At 37.7% G+C, this 15,770-nt stretch overlaps 1 protein-coding gene across 1 annotated transcript in view; it reads left to right on the forward strand.

Moving 5' to 3' along the window:
• FREM2 (FRAS1 related extracellular matrix 2) overlaps nucleotides 1–15,770 on the forward strand; it is a 187,999-nt gene that overhangs the window by 162,518 nt on the left and 9,711 nt on the right. Inside the window, exons 13-16 of the mRNA XM_055244106.2 lie at nucleotides 291–449; nucleotides 1,714–2,017; nucleotides 3,829–3,960; nucleotides 6,654–6,985. Of these exons, the coding sequence (XP_055100081.2) occupies nucleotides 291–449; nucleotides 1,714–2,017; nucleotides 3,829–3,960; nucleotides 6,654–6,985 (927 nt within the window). The remainder of the gene's footprint in view (nucleotides 1–290; nucleotides 450–1,713; nucleotides 2,018–3,828; nucleotides 3,961–6,653; nucleotides 6,986–15,770) is intronic.

Genomic DNA, 15,770 nt, shown 5'->3' on the forward strand with positions numbered 1-15,770 from the left:
AAAAAATAAATAAATTAGAGCCCAAACACCTCATGGGCCACTGGCCAACCTTTGGATTGACTGCCCTGGGCTCAGCTGCCCTCCCTGGAACCATAAGATGTGAACAAGGTGCCAAGGTCATGTGCTGCAGGCCACTTAGGGCCTGTTGTTCTCCAGGGGCTCTTGAGTATGACAGTCTGCATCATAATGAGGCCATGGGTTTGCCAGGGATCGTGAGTATTGTCCTGAATCATAGAAGCATCAAAAGTTTAATATTTCACTAATCAGTGATAATTATCTTTTCCTTCTAGGTGACGAAAGCCATTGTGTACATAGAAGAAATGAGCAGCATGGCAGATGTCACTTTTCCTTCTGTCCCTCAAATTGTATCCCTGTTGATGTATGATGACACTTCCAAAGCTAAGGAGAGTGCTGAACCCATGTCTGGCTATCCTGTCATCTGTATCACAGTGAGTAGGAGATTCACAAAATTGAGGAAAATTGTAAGATAATTATTTCAAATAATTATAATCAATATAGCATTGGCTTTGTTATGAAGAAATGAAAGTAGAAAAATACTACATGGTTTAAGCCTTGAACTTTGCAAATATAACACTAATCAAATAAAGCTCCCAGCTTTCTTTCTTCACCCAACAAAGGTTCATTAACTGATGTGTACATAGTGTGTTCTCAGTCTGTCACCAACAGAAAAGTAAATAAGATATGAAGTCTGCATTCAAGATATTTAGAGATGAAGAAAAGAATATAGGAATTGGTAATTCTAATATAAGGCAAGATATAACCACTATCATGAAAATGATACAAATTAGAAGTCAGAGTTGCAGCTCCATATATGAGGGGAGGTTTGGGATGGTCAGGTGGAATTTTGACTGTTTAGGATGCAAGTCTGACAAGGGAAGGTCATTCTAGGAAGAAGGGACTGCAACTTGAGCTACAGCTAGAAAAAAATGCATAAGAAATAGCAAATTATCACTACTTTTAAAATTTGCCTTTTCTTGACTCTAAGTTATAAGCTCCTTGTGAGCTAAAATTATGACTTACTTATGTTTATATCATAACAGCACTTCTATAATCACTTATATATAAAAAGGTACACAACACATGTTTATTGAGTCAACAAGGCAGAGATAATTTGGTGTCAAAGTATAGGGAGTTTTAAATGTCATATTAAGAAATTTGGACTTCATTTTTTGGGTAGCAAAGAGTTCTCACACAGAAGAATGATCAGAGGGGTTAAGCTGGCAGGTTAACAGGGCAGTCGTGTGTCAGTGGACTGGAAGAAAAGAAGCTGAATTAGACAGAGAAGTGCTGCTGTAAATGGAAAGGAAGGCATCAACTTAAGCAATATTGCAAAAGAAGAATCAGCCGAGTTCATGACTCACTGGATAAGGGGGATAAGATGAGCGACAGGAAGGGAGGGAGGAAAAAAGAGAGAATAAAGATAATTGGCAAACCTGATGATTCAAGAGATTATGGTATAAATAACAATTTTACACGTATTAAGTTAGAAATAGAAACATCCAATAAGCTGTTTGAAATGCAAATTATGTTTATAAATGTTATCTTGCCTGGGAATCAAAATTCGGAAGCTGTATGAACAGCATGTGGAAATTGGGGAAAGCAGCAGTGAAAACTCGATGGCAGAGAACGGGAGAAGAATGCGTTCCACCTGTTCTACACTCTGTTCCTAACACAGTCATTCATTTTCCATAGGCTTGCAACCCCAAATATTCAGACTATGATAAAACAGGCTCTATCTGTGCAAGTGAGAACATCAATGACACTTTGACCCGGTACCGGTGGCTGATTAGTGCACCTGCGGGCCCTGATGGTGTGACCAGCCCTATGAGAGAAGTGGACTTCGACACCTTTTTTACATCATCCAAGATGGTCACACTGGACTCCATATACTTTCAGCCTGGCTCCCGGGTACAGTGCGCAGCTCGTGCTGTGAACACCAATGGGGATGAAGGCCTGGAGCTCATGAGCCCTATTGTAACCATCAGTAGAGAAGAAGGTACAGTCATTGCCATTTTCCCCTGAAGATCACTGGAATACTGTGCAATATTACAAATGTCTACTTTCTGGTTATTAATACTTCCAATGTCCCACATATTCCATATATTTTGTAAGTAGTTAATACAAAATTATGTATTAGAAAACAAAATATTTATTCATTCTACCTTTAAGTATCTATCATATGCCAGACACAATGCTTTGTTCTGGCAATAAAATAAAGAAGACAGGATCCCTGCTTTTCTGGAATTCTTGGTCCAGTTGAAGATGCAGACACATTTTAGTCTAGACAGGGCACAGGAATGCACAGGTAGAAGTGATTAGTTTTACCCTGAGTGGGTCAGGAAAGGCTCATCAAAAGGGGAGACTCAAGCTGAATCTGAAGAGTAGAGGAAAACAAGCATGAGCAACAACTCATAAAAGCAAGAAAGAATGTGGGATATTCTGGGAACGGCAAGCAGAGAAATGGGGAAGCTTCTGAGAGGGAGAGGAGGAAAAGCCAGGAGACAAGGCAAAATGGTATTCAAGGCTCAGCTCTGAACAGAGCTCATGCCATGCAAGGAGCTCAGCTGGTTGTTGGGTGAGTAGGATTTTGCTGGGGACGGGAGGGGAAGGGCAGTCCAGATAGAGGGGTACGTGCAAATTAATGCCTTGGTATTACAAGAGAGACTGTATTTAAGCCTGGAGCAAAGACACATTGGGGATGCAGAATAGGACGTGGCTGGGGACAACATTGGAAAGACAGAAAATTTATTTAAATAAATCCTTCACTCTGCAGAATAATTTTTAATGAGATTTTTCTTAAAAACGGTTGTATATATATGATTCTATTTCTAAATCATCCATTTGCACACTGCATTCAAAAGTAAATTTGCTGCATAGAGGTCATATGTCCCACCTGTGACTACTATATATTCAGGATCAAATATTTAAATAATGCCTTAAAATTATTCTCTCTTTTAATAAATCAGACAGCCTCTATGCTGGGACCTGACTCTGATTTCATTGCTATTCTAGTACATATTTGTCTATTTTCTCTGTTTTATACAAATAGATAAGCAATTGTATCTTTCCAAGTTCTCCTGAAATTATAATTCAGCATCTTGGTTCCTTTCATGATGTTCAAATAGAAACCCCACTCTTTTCCTAAAGGAAATACTGGAGAAAGAGTTTCATGTTCAAATTCTTGAAGGTCACTGGGAGATATGAGACAGAAAGAGATGAATATAAAATGGATTATAATTAAATACACATACTATAAAAAATCACATATATAGAGAAAACTCTACTGTACATATTTTGCCCTCTGATTTTTAAGGAGACTTTAGTTTTTGTTCCTAAAATGAGCACAGTTTTAGTTTTATTCACTTATAAGTAATGTAAACATAACTAATGATAAGTATATTATTCTAGAGTAAAAATAACATTTACTTGGTTTAACTACACTTACTTTTATCCTATTGACTTTCAATCACTTTTACTGTATCTGTTCATACTTCATATTTGAATGGTTTTGTGAATATGGCCATGACTTAGAATAACCAGCACACATTAAGTTACATTGAATGGTAACAAATTTTTTCTCAAAGTTTGAACAATCCATAAATTGTCAAGTGACCACTAAACTGTGTGCTGGGATTACTTCTCACCCTGTGGCCTTCTAATTCCTTATGACATGATGTACACTCTTATCCATGCCCTACTCCGCAGAGAAGTTGAAAGTACACAGAAAAATAATAGCTCCTATTTTTTTAAAACATTCTTTAGGTATTATTGATTACCTTCTTTTCGCATAAATGTTTTTTTTTTAAGGTCTTTGTCAGCCCCGTGTACCTGGGGTTGTTGGAGCAGAGCCGTTCTCAGCTAAATTACGCTACACAGGCCCTGAGGATCCAGACTACACAAACCTCATCAAGCTCACTGTCACAATGCCACACATAGATGGTAGGTGACTTGGGTAAGCAAATTCGTGGAATTGTTTTGGACTCCTCATTACCTGGTGTCTTTTCCTTCATCTTCTAGATAACCAAGCTTAAATGTTCAATTTGCAACTTGAGCTTTAAGTCCTTCTGCTTCTTTCAACTGTTTTAGCTTTGTTCTACCCTGTTTTTATAACTATGGCAATGTAAGCATTCTTTAAAATTAGATAGATGTAATACATATCCAGACACGATAAAACAAAGCTTTGGTACCTAGTCTAGCTTTTATGAAAGAGTACAAATGCATCTTCAATCGTAAACTTGAAGTTACAGTAAAGTATTTGATATCTTAGTGCCTACCTTCAACATGTGTTGCAATTTTATAGCTGGAGTTTTATGTCTCTCTCAATATTTGTCATGTCACTATAAGACATTTCCTAGATATTTAAATAAAATTAAAAATGAAACTAACAGGTATTAAATATTGTGTTTATTTTCTCTGGCTAAGTACCTGTGACCAGAATGTGTGCATCAATAACTTTATCATACTTTAGGAATATTTTACCATGTGCGGAAGGCATTTTCAAGTTATTTTCCACTCAATTCACTTTATCCTTGTAGCAAATCGTTAATATTAATTTTATTACTTGGTATGTTAGTTATATTTTATGTAGCTAAGGGAGAGGAAATATGATTATGAGCTGCAAGGTAGAATCTACTCCCCCAGAACAAGAACATCTGCTATGTCTGCCTATTACAACCTGAAATTTTTCGGGGGATTGGAAGGGGAGGTGGTCAGGAATCTGCATTCCTTCCTTTATAACATAATGCTGGTCCCTGAACCACCCGGTCTCTAGGTCCATGTGGAGGTGTGACTTGAGCTGCAAAGGGCTGAGAAGGGACGCATCAGAGAAACACAGACCTGTAAGAGTTATTTCCTGAAAGAAAGAGTGGTCTCTTCTGCCACTCCTAGGGCTTGGCTTTGCATTTTCTGAATGCAGTGTTCAATGCTCAATAGTCACAGCTCTGCCAGAAGTGTAGTTGAGGCTGACCACTTCTTCTGCGGGGCCGGAGTTTTGCTCCGAGTGAATCTGAGAGGAAGAGGTGGGAAAGGCTCAAAGAGAAGAACTGGTTCATAGTCTTTTGCTGTATTGCTTACACCAGGGCTCAACACACTTATGTCCTGTGGCCAAATACAGTCTGCTGCCTGTTTTCATATGATCTGCAAGCTAGGAATAGGTTTTATATTTTTAAGTGTTTGGGGAAAAAAAAAAAAAGTCTACTTTTGAAACATAAAGATGGTATGGAGTTCAAATCCATTGCCCATAATAAAGTTTTATTGCACACAGTTCTGTTTATTCCTTCACATAGTAGTGGCTTTCACTCTGATGGCAGCATTGAACAGTCAACAGAGACCTCAGGGACCACAATGCTAAAATATCTATTATTTCACCCTTTATGGAACAAATTTTCAGTCCTTAGCCTGTACTATATAATGGTGGTAGTTTTCAACCTTTTTTTTAATTTTTTTTGAGACAGAGTCTCACTCTGTTACCCAGGCTACAGTACATAGTGCAATCTCAGCTTATTGCAACCTCCACTCCCAGATTCAAGTGATTCTCCTGCCTCAGCCTCTCAAGTAGCTGGGAGTGCAGGCGCCCGCCACCACGCCTGGGTAATTTTTGTATTTTTAGTAGAGACGGGGTTTCGCCATGTTGGTCAGGCTGGTCTCAAACTCCTGACCTCAAGTGATCCGCCCGCCATGGCCTCCCAAAGTGCTGGGATTACAGACGTGAGCCACCACTCATGGCCAGTTTTCAACTTTTATGATCCAGGACGTCTTAGAAATTATTGAAGATCTCAAAGAGATTTTGTTTATGTGGGTGATAGCTATAAATATTTATTGGATTTTAAATTAAAACCGAGGAATTGTTATTTATTCACTTATTTAAAAATTACAAAAAGAAATACATTACATATTAACATGAAATACATCCTTTAAAAAATACTATGTTATAAAACAAAAAAAATGATGAGTGGCACTGTTATATTCTTGAAGGTATCATTAATGTCTGACTTAATAGAAGATAACTGGATTCTCTGCTTCTGCATTCAATCTGTTGCAATGTATCATATCTTGTAGTCTCTGAAAAACCGCATTTGTGAGACAATATGGGTGGCAAAGTCAAATAATAGCTTAGTATCATTATGAAAATAGCATTTAAGTCATGGATCTCTTGAAATTTTCCTGGGGAACCCTAGGGTTCTTAGTATACCACTTTTTTATTTTTTTGTTTTTTGTAGGGTTTTTTTTTTTTGAGATGGAGTTTCACTCTTATTGTCCAGGCTGGAGTTCAGTGGCATGATCTCGGCTCACTGCAACCTCCGCCTTCTGGTTCAAGCAATTCTCCTGCCTCGGCCTCCCAAGTAGCTGGGATTACAGGCACCTGCCACCATGCCCGGCTATTGTAACTTTGGTAGAGACGGGGTTTTATCATGTTGGCCAGGCTGGTCTTAAACTCCTGACCTCAGATGATCCACCCACCTAGACCTTCCAAAGTGCTGGGATTACAGGCATGAGCCACGTCACCGGGCCTGGACACCACTTTGATCATCACTGCTGTACAGTATCTTATGACACTTGTTTTCTTAAGAGATAAAGGTTCAAAATTCTTGGCTACTTGAAAGAATGTTAACAATGATTTCGATTTATCATAGGCATGCTCCCTGTGATCTCCACTAGAGAGCTTTCCAACTTTGAGCTCACCCTCAGCCCTGATGGTACAAGAGTTGGAAACCACAAGTGCTCCAACCTCCTGGATTATACTGAAGTGAAGACTCACTATGGTTTCTTGACTGATGCTACCAAAAATCCGGAAATAATTGGAGAGACATATCCTTACCAGTACAGCTTGCCTATCAGAGGTCCCAATACCTTACGCTTCTACCGGAACCTGAACCTAGAGGCCTGTTTATGGGAGTTCGTTAGCTACTATGACATGTCAGAACTCCTTGCTGACTGTGGTGGCACCATTGGAACGGATGGACAGGTACAGATTTATAACATCTGAGTTTGGTCACTGGATGAACCAATTGGTTTGTTTTGTCACACAGATTTGTACTAAGTCCCAACTCCAGTTTTCCATCTTGGTGTTGTAGGTAATTATTGACAACAAGGGACCAGACAACTGGCATGGGTGGTGTGAAAATCCATGTCTATTTCTTAACAATGGACCAGAATATATGTAGTTTTTGACAATGGGTTAGAAACATTATATCTATGTCAAAAGGATGCTGTATAATTATTGCCTTAAGCTCAAAATCTACTCTGATACTATAAAAATCCAAATACTGACTTCTCTTCAAAGTATACACTATCTTTTTTTGTGTTTATGTGTAGATGCCTGTGATGTTGTATCATGAGCCACCTAAAGTGAGGTTTTACAATCCTGGGAGTCAGTCTAATTTTTATCCCTCTTTTCTAACTTTCTTCTTCCCTTACCTTTTACAAAACTTTCTCTTCTTCTAGCCTCCTGTTTTACTCTGCTTCCTTTTCTGTTTTTCTCCTATTCCTCACTTTTTGATTCATTTATCTATCATTAACATAGTCAAATGTTTCTATTAAAAGCTTATTGTTATTTTCACTCTACAGTTACTGAGCCTTCCTCATACTACACAGACATTCACACACAAAATACACATACACACACACAATCCTCACCCCCACAACATCACCAGCAACAAAGTTGTGAAAATGATAAGGAAGCAAGATCTTCTTCAGGGTTACAATAGAGAACCTAAAATATGTAGGGCATGATTTAAAATTGTTATGAGTATCTGAACTAGAAATAATGCTATATCTTACCTGGACTAAACAAGGAGTTACGTAAGTAGGTTTATGCATTGACGTGTTGAATGGTATATAGACTATATAATGCCCTTCCAGATTGAGCTAAAGTTAGGCTGCATTTTTTGTGCTATATTCATAAGGTGTTGAAATATGTAACAACCAGTAGCAAGAAAAAACTAGATAACTAGTATGAGATAATCCCACAGTAAAGCTGTGGACTTTGACAAGCTCAGCTGGTGTTGATGTTGAATTGGACTCAGAGGTGGTGAGACATGACCATAGCCACCTTGTCCAAAAGCATCAATGTTTAGTAACTTGCAGGGATTGCTAAAAAGGCCAAAAGAAATAGCAATAGAGAAGCAGTATAAGATGGTGGAATCTGGATATTGGAATCAAGCAAATGCTGACCAAAATTTGGCTCTGATATTTTCTAGCTATATGTCTTCGAGCAAGTTACTTAAACACGTGTAAGTGTTCATCCTGTAGATTCCTCTTTCCTAACCTGTTTTTGCTACCTGAAAGAAACATGGAAAAATAAAGATTCAATCCCTGGAAGAAAAATAAAGGCTCATATTCACAAATCTACCTTACCGTTTTTCTTTATAGATCAGGTATCTCTACTTCCTTCACGTCTTCCTTACAAAGCTGCCTTCAATCCATTACTAAATTATTTCTGTTTCCTTTCTGGTTGCTTTTCTCTCAGATTCTTGCTTACCTCACAGCATCTATTGGCATAAACAAAATTGGATATAGAAATAGGATTACGTCGTAGTTCTCATTCCTTGTTAAAATCATTTCATACACCAGGAGCAGTGACTTCATGCCTGTAATCCCAGCACTTCGGGAGGCCGAGGCGGGCGGATCACCTGAGGTCGGGAGTTCGAGAGCAGCCTGACCAACATGGAGGAACCCCATCTCTACTAAAAAAAAAAACAAAACAAAAATTAGCCGGGTGTGGTGGTGGGCTCCTGTAATCTCAGCTACTCAGGAGGCTGAGGCACGAGAACTACTTGAACCCGGGAGGCAGAGGTTGCGGTGAGCTGAGATCATGCCACTGCACTCCAGCCTAGGCGACAGAGCGAGACTCTGTCAAAATAAAATAAAATAAAATAAAATTAGCCAGGCGTGGTGGCGCATGCCTGTAATCCCAGCTACTCAGGAGGCTGAGGCAGGAGAATCGCCTGGGAGGCGGAGGTTGTGGTGAGCCGAGATCGCGCCATTGCACTCCAGCCTGGACAACCAGAGTAAAACTCAACCTCAAAAAAACAAAAACAAAAACAAAAAACAAAAAACAATCACTTCATGCTATTGAACTTCTCTGTGGATCTCATCTAGTTTATAGTCTTTTTTTACCCTTAAGAATGTTTTCTATCTTCTCCACAAAGTGGCAGCACTTCTCTGTCTTTTGTACATGTTACCCAGGTAGCCTTTTCTATCAATAGTAAAAACCCTGCACTTGCCTACCTAAGCTTTATCCTATTATATCTGTCCACTTTTTTAATGTGGCAAGGCTGTTTTATTTTGAATGCAAAGCCTGCCCTCTACTGTGTTCATTCTTCAAATCAAATCGTACTGTAAAATTTAGATCAGCTAAAGTGACTATGATTTGCTAGATTTTTAAAATTCCAGTTCCTTTATCAAATTATTTGTGCTCAGTATTTTTTTTCTTCCTATGACTTCTGCCAGCTGGAAAAGTCATTACTCTGCTTCTCTATTGGAACTGACAACAGTTCTACTCCATTAGGTGAAAATCAGCAATTGTAGGTTTTCAGTTAAGTTTTGCCTGCTAGAAAAGCATATGTTCCATAATATTAGAAGAGAGTGCAATATAAGAATTACAACATAATTCAGTTCTTAATAGTCTGCGCTACTTTCTTAAGGAAGATGGCTAACTTGTATGAGTTCCTTCTGAAAGACTTCTGCTTTTGCATTGTTAAACATAAATTTAATAGCATAACCATGATGATCAATGTCATAGTGATGACCAGATTCAGAGTAAATCATTGAGATTTTAGGATCTTGTTATAAAATTCTAAAATCCTTATTGTAAATTAAATGGTAATACAGTTTAATAAAACATGTTGCTTACTCTCTTGGGGTGAAACTTAGAGATGTTGTGTTAGTCAGGGTTATCCCCAGAGACAGACCAATAGAATAGATAGATGAGAAGGGATTCCTTAAGAGAATTAGCTCACGAGATCGTAGAGACTGAACAGTTCCATGGCAGGCCATCTGCAAGATGGAGAACCAGGGAAGCCAGTGGTGTGGCCCACTCCAAGAGGCCAAAGGCCTAAGAACCCAGGTTAAGTCCCCAAGTCTAAACACCAGAGAACTGGGAGTTCTGACATCCAAGGGCAGGAAAAGAAGAGTGTCCCAGCTCTGAGAGAGAGAGAGATAATTCACAAGAACTCTTTGAGATAAGTACTATTTTTGTCCTTTTCTTTTCCTTTTTTGTCTATCTAGGCCTCAGCCAATTTGGTGGTGCCCACTTACATTGAGTGAGGATGGGTCTTCCTTACTCAGTCCGTGGATTCAAATGCAATCTTTTCTGGAAACACTCTCATGGACACACCCAGAAATAATGCTTTACCCACTATCTGGGTATCCCTTAATCTAGTAAAGCTGACACCTAAAATTAACCATCATAGATGGCCATCCCATTTTCTTTTTTTTTTTTTTTTTTTTTTACTTTTTTTTTTTTTTTATTATACTTTAGGGTTTTAGGGTACATGTGCACAATGTGCAGGTTTGTTACATATGTATCCATGTGCCATGTTGATTTCCTGCACCCATTAACTCGTCATTTAGCATTAGGTGTATCTCCTAATGCTGTCCCTCCCCCCTCCCCCCACCCCACAACAGTCCCCAGAGCGTGATGTTCCCCTTCCTGTGTCCATGAGTTCTCATTGTTCAATTCCCACCTATGAGTGAGAACATGCGGTGTTTGGTTTTTTGTCCTTGCGATAGTTTACTGAGAATGATGTTTTCCAGTTTCATCCATGTCCTTACAAAGGACACGAACTCATCATTTTTTATGGCTGCATAGTATTCCATGGTGTATATGTGCCACATTTTCTTAATCCAGTCTATCGTTGTTGGACATTTGGGTTGGTTCCAACTCTTTGCTATTGTGAATAGTGCCGCAATAAACATACGTGTGCATGTGTCTTTATAGCAGCATGATTTATAGTCCTTTGGGTATATACCCAGTAATGGGATGGCTGGGTCAAATGGTATTTCTAGTTCTAGATCCCTGAGGAATCCCACACTGACTTCCACAATGGTTGAACTAGTTTACAGTCCCACCAACAGTGTAAAAGTCTTCCTATTTCTCCACATCCTCTCCAGCACCTGTTGTTTCCTGATTTTTTAATGATGGCCATTCTAACTGGTGTGAGATGGTATCTCACTGTGGTTTTGATTTGCATTTCTCTGATGGCCAGTGATGAGGAGCATTTCTTCATGTGTTTTTTGGCTGCATAAATGTCTTCTTTTGAGAAGTGTCTGTTCATGTCCTCTGCCCACTTTTTGATGGGGTTGTTTGTTTTTTTCTTGTAAATTTGTTTGAGTTCATTGTAGATTCTGGATATTAGCCCTTTGTCAGATGAGTAGGTTGCAAAAATTTTCTCCCATTGTGTAGGTTGCCTGTTCACTCTGATGATAGTTTCTTTTGCTGTGCAGAAGCTCTTTAGTTTAATGAGATCCCATTTGTCGATTTTGGCTTTTGTTGCCATTGCTTTTGGTGTTTTAGACATGAAGTCCTTGCCCACGCCTATGTCCTGAATGGTATTGCCTAGGTTTTCTTGTAGGATTTTAATGGTTTTAGGTCTAACATATAAGTCTTTAATCCATCTTGAATTAATTTTTGTATAAGGTGTAAGGAAGGGATCCAGTTGCAGCTTTCTACATAGGCCATCCCATTTTCTTCTACCTTCTTCATTGAGGTTAACTTTCTGCTTTTCCCCTTGCTGTTGATGGTCTCCTACACCCTCACCTCAACATACACCGACATATTATTTACACATAGGTGAGGGAGAAGAAAATAAAAATTAAAGTAGAAGAAATTCAACCCTCTGAGATATTGCCCTAATTTTCCTCCGTTAGTTTTGGCTTATAGTGAAGAGAACAAAATATCTAATAATAGTACTAGCTAGCAATAACAGTAAGGACAATGATAATTGTAATAGCTCACATTTATTTATTGTTTACTACATGCCTGCCATTCTTCTAAGTACTTTGTATATTTCCACTCATTCTAGCCTCACCACAGCCCTTTGAGATAAGTACAATTTTTGAAGCAAAGAGAATTCAAATAACTGGCCCAGGTTCGTGTAGCTTGTAAACCTATGTTGTTAAACACATCATAATGCTTTTCTGGGCATTAAATTGAATGTGAGGAATGGATATGGTCACAGATGCAATTGCAAGAAAGCCAGATGAACTTTTTCCTTTGTTCTTGGTACAAGTATGCTGCCTGACAGCATTCATGAAAATACGTGCCAGGTTACATCCACACCCACTGTTGGTAAAACGGTGCAAATCCATGTCCTAACAACAGTGGTCTACAGCTTCATCTGAATACAGGCAGATCAGTGTTGAATGCAAGCATATTTCATGAGATGGCACCTGAAGGAAGGCAAAGTAAATGCTTGGTAAATTCTACCTTACACTCTATTTTAAAATGTCATGAGGGCCTTCCACACTTTTGCATTTCAGCATTAAGGATGGGAAAATGGAGAAAAATAAAAAGCAAACCATCAGCACAGACTCCATGTGCTTCAGAGGCTTTGTGGTTTTATTGACCACCCCAGGAAACAGCCCCTGCAGCAAGCCAGAGCTGACCCAGGTCTGTTTGTCCTCAACAATCCCACAGAGCCCAGGCCAAGCGCCTACAGACATTACTTGCCCGCCTCTAGTCCTTTCCCAAATTTGGCATCTTAGCTCAAGGTAATCACTGTGCAAACACATTTTATCAACTGGTAATTGCTTTTGCTAGGAACAACATGATAGAGAATTGATTTTTTTAAATGTGTTCTTAGTAGCTAAAGCTGCCACCATAAAATATTGCCAAGTCCCTGCATTTTTCTTTATAAATGAAAATCTAACACACTGTGTAAGGGTTTTCTTCCTTCTCCAACCTCCCAATTCAGATTATTTACCTAAGTAGTTAACAGGATAGTTATCTGTTAACAGCATGAAGTGTGATTAACTTTTATGCAGCTAGACTACATCTAGCTTCAGCTGTTATTAAAACTATATCTGATTTTGCCATCTCATTTATTTGTACATTCATTCATTAAAGAAATATTCCATGAACACCTACTCTGTGCCAGGGAACATACCAAGTACTCATGAGGACACCAGACATGAAGCTTACAGAGGAACAAAGCAGTTACGACAGTCACATCATCACTCATAAAAGTTAAAAATTTTACTTGCCAAGAAAAACAAATTTGGAATTTCTCTAATGATATTTGATTCTAAAATCATTTTAATAGTTTCTAAAATATAAACACAGATAAATAGCAGGAAAAGCAAAATAGAGATGAATTAAATAAATGACTCCACTTTACCTTTGTGTGTGACACCTATTTTGTAAATAAAATTTAAAGTTGTTTGAGTTCACAATAAAAAAACACTTTAGATGCAAAGTGGTTATTAAAGCTAAATTAAGTTCTTAAAACTATTGGATAGTTTGGTAGTTTTTCTCTTGAAAACAATTTTTTAAAATAATTGAAGACTGCAGATCATTTGACTTTTATTGTCCTGGCTAGCTGTTTTGAGACATAGAATCTTAACTCTCCCATTTGTTTACAGGTAAACAGTGACTGATAACATTGTTCAATGTGCATGAATAAGCTACAGAAATGCAACTCCAATCATAGTTTTCACTTAAAACATGAAATTATAATGTACTTATCAGAAGACATAGCATAATTCTGGAAAAGTAAATAAATTTTTTTTCTTAGTTGCTTTGGGGAGTAATTATGCCTCTTTTTCACTATGTGTTTGATTTAGATATATGAAACTTTGAGGCTGGAATATACTTAAGAGGTCATTTTTCCATCCCATTGTTTTATACTTTGTATACTGATTCTCTTTTATATGTAAGCCACTCTAAATTATTTTGCAAGATATATACTTACCCCAGTGTGTAGTAGAATAAATTTGACAGTGTGTTACTTTTTCCATGGTATTTGCATTTTACACTTTCCTTTTAAATATGGAACTAAAAGTATTGCTTGCCTTTGATAAAGGAACTTCAAACAGCAATAGGGACATATGAAATCACTCATTGTATCTCGGTTTCTTTAACATTTGACAGATATTTATTTCAGTATAAACAAATACCTTCAAAAGTCCTGTGATACAGGCTGAAAGAAAATTAAGTGCTTTTTACGTTGACATCTAAATGTTAGAATGATTGCGTTGCACTCTTCACTTTTGAAGAAGGTAGGTGATCTAGATGGTCAAGGTAGCTTCATTTAGGCTCCAGTTCCTCCAGGTAGAGATTCTAAGTAGACAGAAAGAAGACCTAGCCATGGGTACTAAGAAAATGCAATGGAATGCTGATTCTGTGTCCAAAAATGATCAAGCTCTAGTTTACCACATCAAATAAAATCAAATAAGAATTAGTTGGGGAGCTGTAGTCCAAGTAACTTATTCATAGGAAGTGAATATTAGTAATTCCCTCCAAAATAGCATACTCAGTAACATTTGATGGATAGAATATAACATTGGAAAAAATTATTCTTAGCACCTATAAAGCTTAATTGGAAATCTATGCCTAAAGCCTAATTATTTTTTAAAATCATGGTTTATTAAAATTGTAAGGTAAAATATTAATCTTAAGGACTAGTGGCATATGGATTGACTTAATCACTGTCCATTTCCCTGCACTTCAAAATCAATTGCTCAACAAAGTAATAATAGCCGCCCATAGAAACTACTGTCTCAAAGGACTTTTAATGCAAAGCACTTCTCCTGCTGGCCAGGCTAGCAGGTAAGAGGGAATGCTAACTACTATACTATACAGTTAAGAATGAAATAACTGGTTTGGTTGATGGTTCTTTTCTGTATATTTTTATTAGGGATTCAGGTCATCATTTTTGTGACATGAGCAGTTTACTTTTAACTTCATAAGAATGTTCTAAATTATGGTTCTCATGATTTAAATTATTTGCCAACTCCTGCCTGTGATTCTTGTTGTAAGCTCAGTGTGGAAGGAGAACTAGACCATTATCAGACAGCCTGACTCAAACTTCTATGGAGTGTGATCTGACCTACATCCTTTCCTCTTGTGTAGAAGAGGCTAGTTGTATTTGTCCTACTATTGTGCAGACCTATTTTGAGAATTAAATATGATAACCTTTGTTAGATGACCTTAGGACTGCCTTCATCTTTGTTTGGAATATGATGAAGTATGACAGAATGGAAAAAAACATGGGCCAAAAGCTGAGTTCTGACTTTGTCCGAGCTATTCGGGAGGCTTAGAGAACACTGTGGGACATTTGCCTTTTTCCTTTGAGTCTTAGTTTTATCTTCTTCTCTTTCTATCCATCACCCATTGACCATCCAACTATCCATCCATAATGCAAAATAATTATGGTGGAGAGTGAAAATATTAAATAGTGTTTATTCAGAAACTAGTACAGTTTCTGAAATATGGTAAGTACTCAATAAATAAATAATAGTTTATCTTCCACTATTCTCAACCCATCTGCTAAATACCAGAAGGAGGAAAGTATAAAATTCAAGGCAAGACACTTCATTTCAACTAATTATTCTTGAGATATTATCAGTTATATGTCATTAGTAAATATATTTGCTTCCAGATCTATGTTTCATATTCCCTTAATAAAAAAGTAGCTCATAGCAGCATTTTTTATAATAGACAAAAACTGGAAACAACCCAAATGGCCATGAAGTGATAAATAGATAAATGAAATGTAATATGTGCATACAATGGGCTGCAATTCAGTAAC

Source organism: Symphalangus syndactylus, chromosome 15 (assembly GCF_028878055.3).
Source record: "Symphalangus syndactylus isolate Jambi chromosome 15, NHGRI_mSymSyn1-v2.1_pri, whole genome shotgun sequence".
NCBI classification, from domain to species: Eukaryota; Metazoa; Chordata; class Mammalia; order Primates; family Hylobatidae; genus Symphalangus; species Symphalangus syndactylus.